At 40.7% G+C, this 17,228-nt stretch overlaps 1 protein-coding gene across 1 annotated transcript in view; it reads left to right on the top strand.

The window, feature by feature from the left end:
* The window catches only part of Lrpprc (leucine rich pentatricopeptide repeat containing), an 83,122-nt gene that overhangs the window by 53,449 nt on the left and 12,445 nt on the right, over positions 1-17,228 (top strand). The window contains exons 26-31 of the mRNA XM_075955752.1: positions 3,276-3,344; positions 4,452-4,542; positions 8,394-8,536; positions 8,666-8,774; positions 11,635-11,761; positions 16,336-16,424. Of these exons, the coding sequence (XP_075811867.1) occupies positions 3,276-3,344; positions 4,452-4,542; positions 8,394-8,536; positions 8,666-8,774; positions 11,635-11,761; positions 16,336-16,424 (628 nt within the window). The remainder of the gene's footprint in view (positions 1-3,275; positions 3,345-4,451; positions 4,543-8,393; positions 8,537-8,665; positions 8,775-11,634; positions 11,762-16,335; positions 16,425-17,228) is intronic.

Genomic DNA, 17,228 nt, shown 5'->3' with positions numbered 1-17,228 from the left:
CTGGGAGTCTCCTTTTGCACTATCTCCGTAACTCCTCCTAGTAAAGAGAAGCCTGGCTGTTTACAGTAGACTGTTCACTGATTTGCTCAGGGCATTCGCTCTTTAATACACCTACTCTTTAAGTGCATATCTGAGAGTTCAGAGAAAGGGACAAAGACCGAAGGCTCACTGAGCACCGTGAGGTCCGTTGTCCTCCCGTGTCTAGCCTGGCTGTAGGGTCCAGAGTTAAGTCAGCTTCTGAGGAGCCCTGTACACACGTACTTCTTCACTGCACTGACTAGAAGGAGTGGCCGTGGTGTATGCTTTATTGAAGTCAGTTTTCTTTGGCCATTCCATTAGTATTGGCAAAAAAAAATGAAAGCAAGTAAAAATTGACTGTGTCAGTCAAATTTAAGTTCATATGAAATAAAGGTTAAAATGCAGTAGAAAAATTTTCACGTCCTTCACTTGAAAATTATTTATATTTGTCTTTATTAACATGCATAGGCATTGTGCTCATAGAGGATTATATTAAAGCTATCAAGTAATGAAAACTTTTGTTTTACTTTCTGCCTATACAGTTGAGCTCAGTGTTGCATTAGAACTGCAAAAAGCTGTGCTTTATGACCCAGGAACTTAGTTGGAAACAAACATGGCAGTCTTTCTGGTAGAGTAACTATGTAGCCTCAATGTCCATTAAGTAAATTACATGTAAGGAAAATCAGAAAGGACTAGAGGTTACCTCATTAGTTTAATGTGCAGTAGCTGGCCTCCGATGTTATATTTAACATCCCAGTTAGAATTCAGTTATTCCCTGTGTTTCAGTGCATTTTCTGTTGCTGCTTTCAGCTGCGGTGTTTAAACTTCAGTAAGATGCTCAGAGATAAGCCAGACGCATTGGCTGTTCCAGCAGCCTAGGAGATTTAGTTAATCTGACCTAGATGTTCTTTTGATGATTGAGGTTTATATGTGAAAACAGTTCTCAATTTCAAAATGGAGCATGGGGGGAGGTGTAGCATAGAAGTCAGCTATCCTGCCCGCAGCAGGGATTAATCAGCCCTGAGCAGGAAGAGTTAGCACGAGGTTGTGCTGTTCAGATCTTGTGGATTTGGATCAGTAATAACACTGGAAGTTGTAAGTGAATGTAGCCCTTGCATTTTCCATGTTCTAAAGAGGCTAAAGAGGATTATTTGTTTTTTTCCCAAGGGCTTTCTATGTACATTGATGTTAATTTCGTATTTGTTAAGATGTATGTGGAAAAGTAGATATGAGGGAATCCTTGAATACAGTCCATGTCTAGATGTAGGGATTAATATCTGAAAGTGTGTTCCAATGGTCAGTTTACTTAGTGTGTGATTTTATACCCCAGGACACAGATCCTTACATGGTTAACGAGAGCTCACAACTTAAAACTCTACCATTTCTGTCCTGCAACCCACGCTGCAAGATGGGACTTAGTCCATCAGATCTTCATCTAGCCCTGTGCAGTGCCTTCGTCTAGCTCTTCATCATCTAGCACTGTGCAGTGCCTTCGTCTAGCTCTTCATCATCATCTGTACTGTGCAGTGCCTTCGTCTAGCTCTTCATCATCTGTTCTGTGCAGTGCCTTCGTCTAGCTCTTCATCATCTAGCACTGTTCAGTGCCTTCGTCTAGCTCTTCATCATCTGTTCTGTGCAGTGCCTTCGTCTAGCTCTTCATCATCTGTTCTGTGCAGTGCCTTCGTCTAGCTCTTCATCATCTGTACTGTGCAGTGCCTTCGTCTAGCTCTTCATCATCTAGCACTGTTCAGTGCCTTCGTCTAGCTCTTCATCATCTGTTCTGTGCAGTGCCTTCGTCTAGCTCTTCATCATCTGTTCTGTGCAGTGCCTTCGTCTAGCTCTTCATCATCTAGCACTGTTCAGTGCCTTCGTCTAGCTCTTCATCATCTGTTCTGTGCAGTGCCTTCGTCTAGCTCTTCATCATCTGTTCTGTGCAGTGCCTTCGTCTAGCTCTTCATCATCTGTACTGTGCAGTGCCTTCGTCTAGCTCTTCATCATCTAGCACTGTGCAGTGCCTTCGTCTAGCTCTTCATCATCTGTACTGTGCAGTGCCTTCGTCTAGCTCTTCATCATCTGTACTGTGCAGTGCCTTCGTCTAGCTCTTCATCATCTGTACTGTGCAGTGCCTTCGTCTAGCTCTTCATCTGTACTGTGCAGTGCCTTCGTCTGTAACTAGAAACGCTGGGTGCAGAGTGTGGTGCTGTGCTCCTGGAGAGGACCGCCTGAATCTGGAGGTCAACCAGGGCACCAGTAGCCTGGGGTTTATAAATAAGCCCTGGTATTCTGGGGGCACCTGGCTTCAGCAACCACCAGTCGAGAGAGCAGGCACAGTACCTTCTCCAGGTTGGCACTCAGCCAGGGCAGATGAGTAGGTAGTTGTCTTATCTTGACCCTGTGATTGAAATGCAGTGTTCCGTGCTGAAACCCTCTTACAGATGATGCAAATGCTGTCGTTACAGGCACAAATCCTTGGAATTATGTTGAAATGGTTTGTCTTTTATTATTCCAGTATCCAACATTGTGAAATACGTGTTTTAAGCCAGAGTTCCTGACTAAACCTTCAGAATTTCTAGTTGAGTGTATAACTAACATACGTCTCAGTTATTGAACTAAGCCAGAACTAAGCTAACGTTCAGTGCTTAGCCAGGTTTAGATGCGAGGTAACACATGTAGTACTTGCTAGATAAAGTTCTTTTATTAAAGTATGTTTTCAGTTTTCTAAAACTGAAAGCTGCTGGTTTTTTATTAAAATTAAAGTTCTGATTCTACATAGCAAACTAGTAAGTTTTGTCTGTTGAATCTGTTGGAGTGTTGAAGTGAGTGGAGTGGAGGGTGGAACACACGATCGTGTGTTATGGGGTGACTGTGCATGTATGTGTTTATCTTTACATATTCTTGGGTTGATTTAGTTAATTACTTATTCCTGAACTGAACAAAATGTAATCATTTTAGTATTTAAAGATGTTTGGAATAGCGTGCAAGGTCCTGTTTTAAACTCCAGTACCAAAACAAACAAACATAAAACAAAATTATTGAATGAATATTGAGCTGGGAAGGAGCATCTTGAGATAACCTAAGTAGAAGACTATCTAGAAAGACATCTGTTAAATATGGCTCCATTATGTGCTTCGAGGTCTGTGGTCCTGGGATTCTGGACCAGTTTCCTTTAGCACGTATGTTCATTAGAGGGAACAAACTATCTTCCAGGGAGAGTTACGCTGTGTCTTAACATGTTGTGTGGTGGTTCTGTTTTTCAGACTCCAGGAATGAGAGCTCGGCCTGCAAGACTTCAGTGGTTTTGTGATAGATGTATTTCCGGTAATCAGGTTGGTGTTTGATTTCTGATGTCTGAAGCACTTAAAACTCAGGAGTGAGTGAGTGTCAGCATTTGGGAATTCACAAGATGTCCTTGTGGACACAGTGTTCTCTCAGTGAGGCTCCAAATGAATAACAGCATATTTTGTGTTCCTGGGCTACATTAGAAGTCCTAATCCTGGAGGTTTTCACCTGCCTTCCTCAACTTGGTCTGAGCAAGCTGGCAACTTACAGTGTATTGTGGCAGGAGGAGATGCCCTCTCTCCAAGCTCACTACTTCTGTTCATACCATACAGAGGCAAAGCCCTGGCACAAGGCGACACGCCATCAGGGTTGTGTGTTTGTGTGTGTGTGTGTGTGTGTGTGTGTGTGTGTGTGTGTGCGCGTGCGTGCGTGTCCCCTGTGCTTTCCCCACTGCTCTGTATGTCATCAAGATGCTTCTGGACAGTCCTGTAGCTTAATTTCTCGTGTTGTGTTGTTGTTTTTTTTGTTTTTCGACACAGGGTTTCTCTGTGGTTTTGGAGCCTGTCCTGGAACTAGCTCTTGTAGACCAGGCTGGTCTCGAACTCACAGAGATCCGCCTGCCTCTGCCTCCCGAGTGCTGGGGTTAAAGGCATGCGCCACCACCGCCCGGCTCGTGTTGTGTTGTTTGATTTCAAGGGCCTTTTAAACTTTAAAACACATCTGGGTGGTGGCGGCGGCTTACGCCTTTAATCCCAGCACTCGGGAAGCAGAGACAGGCAGATCTCTGTGAGTTCGAGGCCAGCCTGGTCTACAAGGCAAGTTCCAGGACAGCCAGAACTGTAACACAGAAAAATCCTGTTTCAAAAAACCAAAAACACAAAACAAACAAAAAAAAAAAAACATTTGTTACTAATGTAACAAATGTAAGTTTACTTAACTAATGTAAGTAAAATACTTACAGCACAGTGATTTGGTTTCAGTGTGAGCTCCGTGGGCTTAAACAAATACACCCTTGCTGTTGTGCTTGACCCTTAGTCTGTTGGTAGAGTTAACCTGTGGTAACGTTAGCTCATTCAAAGGGTCATTCTGCTGCTTGTGTTAATTGTAAAATACACTTTTTACACAGTGCAAATCTACCTGTTAATCTTTTAAAGGTGGAAACTCTTGAAAAACTAGTGGAGCTGACCCAGAAGCTGTTCGAATGTGATAGAGACCAGATGTACTACAGCTTGCTAAAACTGCACAGTAAGTGACGGTGCTCCTGCTGGCTCTCCAGTCTGCAGAGGCCGCAGCAGGGGGATGGCATCGGAGGGGCTGTCAAATGCGAAGGCTAGCTGAGCCCGCCCTTAGAACATTACATTGTATCACCAGCTAGTGTGGAATGTTTATCAATCTGATGTCCTTGCTGCAGTGAGAGACAGTAAAGGTCCTCTGCTCAGTCCTTTTCTTCCTGTGCTCCTGGAGCCCGGAAGGGTAGGTGACACAGCCCCGTGTTAAAGACATGCCACATTCATCTACACCTACCAGGATGCGGCCTCCGGGTACCCTGGCGTGTCCTGCCTGTGATGACGCAGACACTGAGATTGGGTGGGTGTGAAAAGAAAGATTTCTTTTTGATAGTGTTTCCTTCTTAAAAATGAGGGCATCCTAACCACCACCAAGGTCCAGAAACATGGGACGTGCTCTGTTGCTGCTGAAAGTTGGTGTGCTCAGGGTTGAGCGGGACCTTGAGTGTGAGTCCAGTCGGTTCACAAAGTGATCCCACTTCGCCTTAGACGTTCTCGCTGTTATGTGGATTGTGTAGGAAGCCATGGGTTCACACTAGTGATCTGTACTAGGCCTGAGAGAACAAATCCAAACAGAGTTACTTACTCAGCCAGGTGATCCATGCTATAAACCAAAACTGAATTCTTTTACCTTCTAAGAGATCAGGAGAAGGACAGATAGACGCACTGAGAAGGAGGTAAGTGAGGATGAGCGAGCAGGCCAGTTAGTGTGCCGGATAAGATAGTCCTTCAGTCTTGACGAGGAACGCCATTTGAAATGGCTGCTCTGTCTGCCCTTTGTTTTCTTTTGGTTGGTTTGGTTTTGTGTATGCTGGGGTGGTTCCTTCCTGTCTGTAAAACCAGCCTCCCCCTGCTCAGCTCATTGAACACTCATACTTTACACAGTGAAGTGGTTTCTAATCTTTTAAGCCAACTCAGAACAGAAAAAGAACTCAAAGCCCCAGAATTTAATATTAATAGGATGTTTTGAGGATTGCTCTCTTTTCTCTCCTATTTTATATAAATCCTGAAGTAGCTTTCCCAGTCACTCCTATAATAGCTATGAGCATACTTACAGGCATAGATCTTGTAGGAACATGCGCATTGTTTGTTTTGTTTTTGTTCTTCCAGACAGGGTTTTTCTGTGTGGCCCTGGCTGTCCTGGAACTTGCTCTGTAGACCAGGCTGGCCTCCAACTCAGAGATCCACCTGCCTCTGTCTCCTGAGTGCTGGGATTAAAGGCGTACACCACTACTGCCTGATGTTAAAACTATTATGTAATATGTGTATTTACATCTCTTTACAATCTTTTTCTCCACTTTAATCATCTATAAGTTCTAATATACTAATATATCCTAGAATTCATTTTACTAGTCCCCTGTTTCTGTGAATAGATTTTAGGGTTTTTTTTGTGTACCTAAATCTTGGTTTGTATGCTTAATCTCCATGTGACTAAACTCCAGGTATTTGTCTTGATACTGAAGAGTGGTTTGGATGATGTTGTGCTGTTTAAGTGGAAGGTAGGCAGTGGTGCTCCCTTTTGCTCTTGTAGATTGGGATTATTTTATCCAGCCCTGTTTCTCTCGTGAATGAATTAATGGCTTTGACTTTTTAAACGTTTTTAGTAGATGCTTCCTTAATATCATTATTGTCCCTGTATTAAACATTTTCTTGCTTTGAAGTTACTTCACTTTATACATGATGTTTTGCTTTCTTCATTTTGATGTTGTTGTATTGAGGCAGGCCTCCTTTGTCTCTATGGCTTCTGAAATCCATGTATAGACAGACTGGCCTTGAGAACCTGCCTCCTGAGTGCTGGGCTCAGAGCTAAGAAATACATTCACTTGAAAACACAAATATTTACATTTTATTTTCACAGTTTGTAAGAGTTTGGTGTCCTTCAAACCTCAAAAAAATTGATGATTTTTTTTCTTAATGAATTTATGGTTTTTAAAAACTTTTGTTTCAGTTATTTTGATACTCAAATTATCAGTCTTTGGTCAGAAGGGGTCTCTTCCTTTTAGCTTGTGTGCCCTCTGACATACCTACAGTTAGTCTTTGGCTGTTTTCAGGGTCAGGCCGATGGTGCATGATTCCTGCCCCAGGTGAGTCGTGCCTAGTTAACCAGCAACTGCAGCTGGGGGACTTAAAACAGCTCAGTTCCGACACCAATACTCTAACCGTTGTCAGTGTTAGAGTTCGAACCCTGGACTAGACTTCATTTGTTTAATGACTCAGAAATGTCCCAAGATTGTAGTCCACAGTTTTGTCTATTCCCATAAAGCTTCACTTTCTTCTGAAACCCTTTGTCTAGAAAAACTCCTTCAAGATCAGTTAGAGTAGCCCACACCCTTGTTCTTTAAAGACCAAGACCATGAGCCCATCTCCTTGTCCCAGCCTGGATTTGTGGCCTTTTAAATCTTTGAATCACAGCTTGGCATTATTTATTGCCACAGGAAATTATTATCAAGAAAGACATATTCTTCTGACATTCTTGTTAGATTTTTGCACACAGCAACAGATTTTGATAGTCTGATTGGTTTGATTTTTTTTTTCCCCCCTTAGAATTTTGGGTTGTATTTTATGATACTGCTACTGTTAACCTTGCCCTAAAAGCCTCCATTCTGTTGGTCAACTCTTGCCCCGTAAGAGCTGCTCCATGTGTTCCTCACACACAGTAAAGGTTCTTGGGCTTGGGTTTTTTTTTTAATTCAACTTTTATGCTTTTAAATATTTATAATACTTAGGTTTTACATTACAGGAGAAGATTTCAATAAAGGGGAGGTATAATTATAAGAATATTGCTTTAAAAACTAATTGTAAATATAAGGTTTATGTTAGTTAGATTGACCTTATAAACAAGTATGTATAGAATCACTCTGAACTTTAGGTTAATTTCCACTCCTTAAGAACAGGGGTTGCAACCTTTGTATGACTATAGATAGTGCTGCTGACCTTTTGTTTTCTTTATTGCTGATTTCTAATTGAGTGTGTCAAAGTTTGTATTCCTAGCAGTCACTACTTGTTAAAAATTTTAGTTTTTCTTTTTTGAAGTCAGGATTTGGAGAAACAGCCTAGGGGAATGTCTTCGCTCACTCTAGTGGCGATAGTTTTCCTCTGGTGTAAGAAGTGGAAACAATCGTGTTTTCTAAGATGGTTGTGCATAGTTTGTCTCCCTGATGCTCCTCATGGACACATTCGCAAAACCAAGCAGAGGGACATGTGAAGCAGGACTGTTGTTGCTTGTGAAGACTGAGTGTCACAACATAGAACGTTAGCGTATTGGTGCAAAGGCATCACCACCCTAAGACTTAGTCAGAGTGTTATCCCCTGCCATAAAAATGTAAAACACTCAGGCAGAGGTCCTTCAGCCTCACTCAAGTCAAAGCCCTGGACGTTTGTCACCTTGGAAGAAAAAGGCATGCATCAGAGAACTCCCAGTCATTCCAGAGCCAGAGGTGTTCACAAGGCAGTGCACACGTGTTTATCGCTGCAAACTTGCTTATGATTTTGATTTTACATTGAGCAATTTTCCATTTACTTTAAAAAAAAAACTTTATCAACATGATTTTCAAAGCTTTGGATAAAAGCCTGGGGTGGTTTGTCACTAATTTTGTTTTTGTTTAGTTTCTGTTTGTCTGTTTTGGCAGAGAAAGTATTTCTGTGGCTCATAATTAGAAAGATAACACAGAAAAGTCTCGTCACCTCTAGGCTACAATCACTAATATTTCCTCTCCCTGACAACACCATTTGGAATAAAGTAAGAATGTCCTAAACCTATAAGTTCTGCTTAGCTTAATCATTGGTTTTTGATTAATCAAAATTCTACAGAAATAAATGGTGACTGGCAACGAGCTGATGGTGTCTGGAATAAAATGCAAGAAGAAAATATTATCCCTCGTGAGAGGACATTGCAGCTGTTAGCAGAGATCCTGAAAACCAGCAACCAGGAGGTTCCCTTCGATGTTCCTGAGGTAATTGTCTTTAGCATAAGCCCAACAGGTTTTTGTTGCCGTATATTTCTATGAAACTCGTTTAGTTTCATAGTGCATGGGTCGCTGGATTTAACCATTTGTGTTGAACTGAGTAATTTTGTTTTAAAGTTGTGGTTTGGAGATGACAGACCATCCCTGAACTCTTCATCACCCCCATCGGTAGAAACTGATACTGAGAAGATGTTGTTGAGTGCCTGCAGATTGAGAAAGAACAAAGGTAAATACCCACAGGGTCTTGTTTCTCATCGCTAGCAAGGTGCGGGCTGAGTCTCGCACACGAGGTGCTGTTGGACAGAGAGACAGCTGCAGACAAGGGCACACACTAACATTGTGTGTTTAGATTAGCAGAAATATTGCACATTTGAGGAAGTCTTAATTATCAGCATAATACAGGTGATAGTAATTTATAAGTTATAATAATATAATTTATAAGCCAGTGTCATTTTGAGGTTGTATAAAGTATTTAAAGATGAAAACAAGAACAAGGGCCAGATGTTAAGGATAATTGTTAGGTATAGATTGTGGGCGTATGAGAGGCCGAGCTAATGATGATACTCTTGGCTGATTGGAATTTCTTTTTGAGATGGGGTCTCACTCTGTAGCTCAGGCAGGCTTCAGACTGATGAGCCTCCACTCTTAGCTTAGAGCAAATGCTAGGATTACAGCTGTGCACCATCATGCCTAACTCATATATTACCTTTCTAAAGGTTGTTTTTATTTAAATGAAACCATTTAACTAAGTGATTAAGTATTGTACAGTCATTCCGCTATTTGTTTTAGCCTGTAATTCAGAGTTATATACAGATTTTGTATGTCTCGAGATTCAAATATTCAACATGATGCTAGGGCTGGAGAAATGACTTGGTGGTTAAGAGCACTGGCTGCTCTATTCCCAGCTCACACTTGTCTGTAACTCCAGTTCCAGGGCTTCTGATACCCTTATACATACAGGCAGAGCACCAGCGAAAATGAAATAGAAATAAATGATATATTAGAAGAAAATTCAGTGCTTATAGTAGCACCTGTTGGAATAGTTGTGGTTAAAGGGTTTGTTACATGGAAGTGCTTACATAAACAGTTTACAAGTGACAGCAAACTCAACTTCAGTGGTATCGGAATACAGCTAATCACGTTTGCTAGTTTTGTCTTTATTAATTTTGAATATTCAGATAGTACTTAGCCCTCATTTGACAACAAACAACGGGAACTGAAAGGGCAGTAGCAACATTCCACCCTAACTATGCAGTCCCCTTTAAACAAAACAGGGGCGTTGTGTATTGAGTAGCAGGTTCTTCTGTGGTTCCATCCTAACTATGCAGTCCCCTTTAAACAAAGCAGGTGCGTTGTGTATTGAGTAGCAGATTCTTTTGTGGTTTCATTCTTGTGTGCTATGATTTTAAATGACTTCTTTTTGGTAAATTTTACTGTATTTTATTAAGCTTTGTCTTAAAGTTTGTGATGGATTGATAGTGACATTCAAGAGGTGACTTACTAGGGGACAAGACTCATGAGACCCCATATCTCCCAGAGGATCTAGGCAGTTAGTGGTTGCTAGGGGAAATAGTCATTCCGCAATTGTGTCACTACAGGAAAGTAGCTCTTGCTCAAGTAGATAACAGGCCCGTGCTGGTCCCACCATTCCCGGTTAAATGCAGTGGGTCACACTCCAAGTGATGGCAAAGGCATGAAAGTAGGGTGGGGGCTTGTTGGGAAAAATTGATTAGGTGAGAATATGAGAGGCATAAGAAAGGAAGATTGGGGCTGAACATGATTAAAGTATATGTGTATGTGGAAGGATAAGGGGGAAAGATTTCCTTTCCTACCGTTTCAGATAGTAAACTACACCGAGTAGTCGAGGTGTCTGTTGGCATAATCATTAACTTCCTTGTTGAGTGTCTGTGCTTTTCTACGTTTTGCTAATGCCTGATTCAGTAGGCATTAACAAAAATCTGATAGAAGGCACTTGGTGATATAATCACTAAAAAGGATTGTGCTTTGGGAAGCTTATTTAAAACCTGATTAATTTGCATGACTATGGCTTTGATTCACACAAACCTAATCTCCTTCACTAAGACCCCCACTAATATAAATATTCTCAGACCTTTTTTGTCCCTCCCAATTTAATTTCCAGGTTTAAATAAAATTTCTGCATTGCCACTTGAGTTTTAGTGAGGGGATAATACTAACTTCCCTAACTTGTATATACAATCTCAACTATTTTTGCCTGTTCTTGTGGTCATTAGCATCATGTCTGTATCCATCTAAATGCATTGCATTTCTTTCTGGCAGTTTTATGTTCCTTAGAGGGCCGTCTGTGGGGAATCGGTTTCACTGATCTCTGTTGTGATGTGTTTATACACACGAGTGGATTATAGTTTCAGTTGGCTCTTTAGAGCCAAGCAATTTTATTTCAGAAAAGTGAGTGACTGAAAAGTGTAGATACTTCTCTTTTGGTAACATCTTTTCATTCACTGACAGTTATTGTGAACAAGTGAAATAAAACTGTTAATCAGTCAAACAAATGTTGCCTAGTTTACTTGTTAGATATCTGTATATTTGAAAATTGTATGTTTTTGTATAAGTCCTGTCGTAGCCAAATAATTTGATCTTCTAATTTTAGAATTATAGGCTATATTCACTTTAATGCTATTGTGTTGAAATATGAACCATTGTAACCACCCACTTATAGATTAAAGATAGCTTGAAAGTGAATCTTTTGCGCCCCTCAATCTAAATTATACCTCTGGTTTATTTGGACTTTTAACACGTATTTTGCGATTTATTTTGAAACTGCTATCATCTTTTGAAGTCAGAAGAGCTGGTTTTCATTTTTATTTGCAAGAATATAGTTTACTGACCCAAGGCAAGTATGAAAAATAATTTGGAAAAGACACCTTCGGATCCCACTGTTGTCAGTGGAGTAGCACTTCCTGCATTGCCTTCGTCTTAACAATTTTGAGTGGTGGTGACGTCAGTGCCTATTTTTAAGAATTGGTAACAGTGGGGGATATATGTTTTGGGGTTTTTTTGTTTCTTGTGTTTTTGCTCTCTCTTTAAATTTTTTTTCTCTCTTTTAGATGCATATAATATCTTCCTCAAAGCCCAAAAGCAAAACATTGTATTCAGCAGTGAAACTTACAGCACCCTGGTAGGCTTGCTGCTGAAGAAGGATGATTTTACACAAGCCATGCAAGTCAAAGACTTGTAAGTATGGGTTCATTTGTCGAAACCCTTCACTTTAAAGAAATACTGGTTTAAATGTCTCAACTTCCCATAAAAATAACATCAAAGGTTACTTAGTGTTGTGGGTTTTTTGTGTGAAGCAGGGTCTCGCTGTTCTCCATGCTGGCTTCACTTGGAGCAGCCCTTCTGCTTCTCGAGTACTGGGACAGTTGGCGTGTTTGCCACCACTCCAGGCCATGTGTGTGCTTTCAGACTGCTCACCTGTTTATGTGCTCCATCTGTCTTGTGCATTTATTCAGTTGTGAATTGAATAATCTACCTCTAGACTTTATCTACACCTCAATTCATGACTTAAAGCATTTTTTGCAGTGTGCCCTGTCGGTTCTAAGCACCGGGTCTAAGGTACAGAAAGTCATTATGGAACTGCATCTTATAATAACCAAAGGTGTTCTGAAATGAGTAATTTGGAAAGAGTAGGGCATAGAAAACAGCAGGATTTTGTGTTGAAAACTTAAACTTTTAAGAAAGAAGACTTAAAAACTCAAAAACCATTTAATCTTGAGTGTTGGTCACAAACCTTCTAAAGACATCCCAAAGTAAAACTTAGTTATCTTTATCTTGGGCTATGGAGACAACTCATGGGTAAAGTCCTTGCTGTGCATGAAGACACGGGTTCGGATCTCCCCAGAACCTACCTACAAGCTGGGCAAGCTGGCTGGAAAGATTAGCTGTAACTGGTGGCCTTCAAGTTCAGCAAGAAGCCCTGCGTCAGTAAATGAAATGGAGCAACTAAGGAAGACACCAGTTGTGAGCTTTAGTTCTCCACCTGTGTTCATGTACATGCCTGTCTATACACACGTGCAAATGTACACTCACGCATACCACATAACACACACAAAAACTTCTTAATTGAGCTTGTGCATAGACATCAGTTGAGTCTTCTTTCCATAGCCCACTGCTAGGGTTTTGATGTTGAGTGACCAAGGATTGTGCATTTTACAGAGATTCTGATAATTGATGAGTCACCTAAAACAAAACATTTTGTTAGCATATCCTTAACGGTGACACCCTTTCTCCTAGAGTGTTCAATGCTGCGTGTGCCTCTCAAGGAAGGCTACTGACCTGGCAGAGTTCCAAACTGCAGTTGCCACTATTTAGTGGGGCAGAATGAACATTTTTCAATGAAATAGACTGGAAAATACCAAAGCACTTCAAGTAGTAAAGATCACTTTGTGGAATATTGATTTCCATTGATGTATGCTCGGGTGTGGTTCCTATAAGACATTCCTGTAGTTCTACCGTAGGTCTTGATTTTAGAGGGAGTTGGCCTGAATGGTTAGAAGAATAGCTCTTTTATTCTTCTTTCACCACAACCTGTAAAATACAGGCTTATATTCTTTTTCCCTCGAGGTTTTTATGAAGCCTTTTCACAATATGATTGACATATTAAAAGATATACATATTTAATGTATACATCTCATTAACGTTGGGGATAAGTATATACCAATGAAACTACCACCGGCATCAAGGCCGTAAACATATCCATCACCATCTGGAGCTCCTCCCACCTTCTTTATCCTCATCGTCATATCACTGTTGGGTTTTCTGAGTCTGTGTAATTAGACTGGTGATCTGCCCTCTTAGTTGTAGCTTGTAGGCCCTGTCGTGTAGACTCTAGAACTCACCCACCCGCCTTGCTCCTCCCATGCCTGGCAATCTCCATTCTGCTCTCTATTTTCAAGTTGGGTGTTTTAGATCCCACACTTTGTGAATGTCAGAGCACTTATATTTCAGCTGTGATATCCTACAAGGATTAGTCTATAGCTGCTCTCCCCGTGTAGCTATGTGGGCCCAAGAGAATCCAAGATCCAAATCCTTTTTACACAGCCTTGGACTAATAAAATGTTTATCATTATGTAGAATTGTGGCCTGGGTTAAACCTTTGTTGGGTGCCTTTCTTGAAAATAGCCAGATGATGGTGCATGCCTTTAAATCCAGCGATTGGGAGGCGGAAGCTAGTGGATTTTTATGAGTTCAGGACCAGCTTGGTCTACAGAGAGTTCCAGGACAACCCCTGCACTGGAAGTATGTCATGTTCTTTGCATTTGTTTCCTGAGTGTCTCTTCACCCCCAGGGTAGAGGCTGACAGCTGACTCCAGCAAGCTGTCCTTTGACTGCCGTCACACATGCGCATACGGTTGTCGTGTGCAGGTCACTTGATTTTATTATGGTAACCACCATACTGGCTATTCTTACTCTCCGTCCAGAGTGCTATCTTAAGCGATTCTGAGTCTCTGGGAACAAATACTTAGAACCTAAGTAGAACCTAAGAAATGGTTTACTTGGGAGGCCGAGACTCATTTATCAGCCGCCCTGCGTTACCTGTAAGAACTGTGCTGGTTTCCTCTTGCCTTGACTGGCGTCCTGTGTCTGTCTGCCTAGAAATGCTACTGAATCTCTCACTGCTCTCACTGGCTTGGCCAGTTTTTGTCACTCTCAGTGACATTAGAAGCATTCGTCTGTTCATTGCTCTGAAAATAGGGAATTTTCCATGAAATACTGTCTTTAGCTGAGAAAGATTAGTATTTGCAGCTGTGATGAGCTGTACGATGCATACCCTTTTTTCTTTATTTTGACAGTTCAAAAAAAAGGTCTGAATTTGTATGGAGCCCACTCCAGTAGCCACCAGCCTTAATGTGACTGCTTAAATGTGTAAAATGAAATATAATTAATTACATATTTCCGGCAACGCAGCTAACACCATTGAAAAGCATAGATAAGAGAAGGCAACTAAACTAAAGATTAGGATCCAGAATTAAATTTCTTTATGTTGTCTGAATGATCCCACTGCAAAGGTTTCTGTGAGTAACTTTGTGCTTTTTCTCTCTCTGCCAGATTAGAATACATTTTCCTGTGGTTGGTCCTTTTCTGCTACTATACAACAGATAAGGGGAACTTTGTTCCTTCTGATATTAATCTCTACTTTCGTTGGTATTGAAGAGTATTAAATGATGTTACGTGTTTTCAAAAGGCTCATTGCTTATTGTTGTCAGTTAAGAGACAAGATTTATTATCTCTAGATGTTTTTCTCTTATTATTTTGGGGTTTTGTTGGTGGTTTGGTTTGGTTTTTAACAATTACTCGCACTCACTGCAATGCCCTTCCTTGCTGATCTGATGCCCTCTTTATAGACCAGGCTAATCGTGACCTCATAGAGATCTACCTGCCTCTGCCTCCTGAATGCTAGGATTAAAGTCTTGAGTTCATGCCAGGCTGGTTTTTTGTTTGGTTGTTTTGTTTTTGTTTGGTTGTTGTTTGTTTGTTTTGGTTGTTGTTTTGTTTTTGTTTCAATACAAGGTTTCTCTGTAGAGCTCTGACTGTCCTGGAACTCAGTCTGTAGATCAGGCTGGCCTGGAACTTAGATCCTCCTGTCTTTGGAATCAAGAGACAGAAGGATCTTTATTCCTCCTGCCAGGAACAAAGGCGTGTGCCACTGCCTGGCTGTAAATAATATTCTTAAGTGAATAGGATATCCTAGCACTGGTGTGAGAGGTAGGGTTTTATTTAATCCTGCTGCCGGTTGGGAAAGCCAAGTCCTTTGAGCAGGTGGTAAGGATGGGCACACACAGTGTCTTTGCTGATTTTCTTGTTGATAGGAACAGTGGTCCCGCTTCTCTTATACTGTGCTCAGGGTTTTTTAGGTTTGTATTAGCAAACCATGGAGAATTGACAAGGTCACTGCTGAGCCAACCAGGCAAACAGCAGTGATTGCTCTTGCTCCTCGTGACCTGTGACTGTTTCCTAATCGTGAGCTCAACTCTGAGGCATTAAGGAAGCTAAAATTTCATCACGAGAGACATCCAAATAGCGCAGCAAACAAGCTACTTGCAGTTAGATTTTTAGGGTTCTGTTAGTTTGTTTATTTCTGTTTAGTTTTAGTTAATCCTTGGGATTTGGTGCTAAGTAAAGCTGTTTTTACTCTTAAATTTTAAAAGTTAGGACGTTTGTTGTTTAGTCTGGTTATGTGGAATTTTAAATTTTACTGTAACAATGGTTTTGGTTCTATGCTCTGTTTAAAAGCTTTTAAAACTGTATCTAGATGACAGAAATTTGAAAATTAATCAACCAAATGATATAGCATTGGTTAGTAATATGCTTTAGTTTATATTTAAAGTACTCAGTACTGAAAATAAAATGTTCATTTTTGTTGCTGGAAGAATAGCTTTACATTTTATAATTAGAGAGAGAGGAAAAAGTATCGAGCTTGGATCCCGCGCACAATGCAGGGCACGCGGTTATTTTAGTCACCTAATATGTCAGCACTCAAGAGTCTGAACCGATTGTTTAAAAAAAATCTTGTACTTTGTTTCTTTTGTTGCTCATTTCCAACTTTGTCATCTGTCAGAATGCAAAAAAAAATTATCCTTCTATAACCATTGACAGGATAACACAAAAGCTGTCTCCAGGTCGATATTTTGCAGCAATATTTTTAACATACGAACAGTAGTTTTTATAATTTCACCTTGGTGCTCAACCATTTATTATCGTATCAGAAGCATGTCAGTAATTCCTTTCTAAATGTCTGCTTCTTTTAGCGCTGAGACCCACATCAAGGGCTTCACACTGAACGATGCTGCCAACAGCCTCCTCATCATAACGCAAGTTAGGCGGGATTATTTGAAAGGTATGTCACAATGCTTGACCTTTACGTCACATTAATGCCTCTGCAGATTTTTCTTGTAACGCCCTTCGAATACTTGGATAAAGGAGTCCATTTAGCAAATTACCTGCTTATCAAGAGCCTTTTGTGGAAGCTGAGAGACGTAAATTACTGTACATGCATTTATAATACAGCTTGAATATGAATGTACTTGTCATTTGACCACTTAGTCCAGTTTCCATTCCATTTAACACAAGATGGGTTTTCTTAAGATGAATCACAGCTCTTCAGACATGCAAAATTTGTGTTCCAGAACGAGAGAAAGTACAGGCTTTCAAGTGCGTTAAAATTCACAGCACAAGTCATTTTGCTTTGGAAATTAACATACTTTGGAGGTCTGAGACAATTCCCAGCAGTTATTTCTTGCGTGTTGTGTTGGTTGTATATGAGATAGCAAATGAGTTAAATTGAGTGTTAAGTGTGTGGGATTGTGCACCAAATGATTGTAATATTGATTTTTTTAAAAACCTAATCCAATACTTTTTTTAATAGTTTATAATACCAACAGCACTACAATGCAGTGTTTGTTTGGAGGCGAGAGTTCTTAAATGAGTATGGAAAGGAGGGTATACTAGGAAAGTGTGGAGGTTACTTTGAGGAGGATTGGGATTGGGAGCTTCTGTGGAGAAGGGAGATTAGCTCTGAAGGGGACAGCGCTGACTCTTGAAGTTAGGAAAAGGAGCTTTTCAGTTAAGGTTCACATTTGAATTTTAGTCAGCATAGTAACACTGTCACAAGGAACCTCACACAGGAGACATGGAGGTTAGA

The sequence above is a fragment of the Microtus pennsylvanicus genome, chromosome 21 (genome assembly GCF_037038515.1).
Source record: "Microtus pennsylvanicus isolate mMicPen1 chromosome 21, mMicPen1.hap1, whole genome shotgun sequence".
Classification (NCBI taxonomy): domain Eukaryota; kingdom Metazoa; phylum Chordata; class Mammalia; order Rodentia; family Cricetidae; genus Microtus; species Microtus pennsylvanicus.
This window is presented reverse-complemented; position numbering and strand designations above follow the sequence as displayed.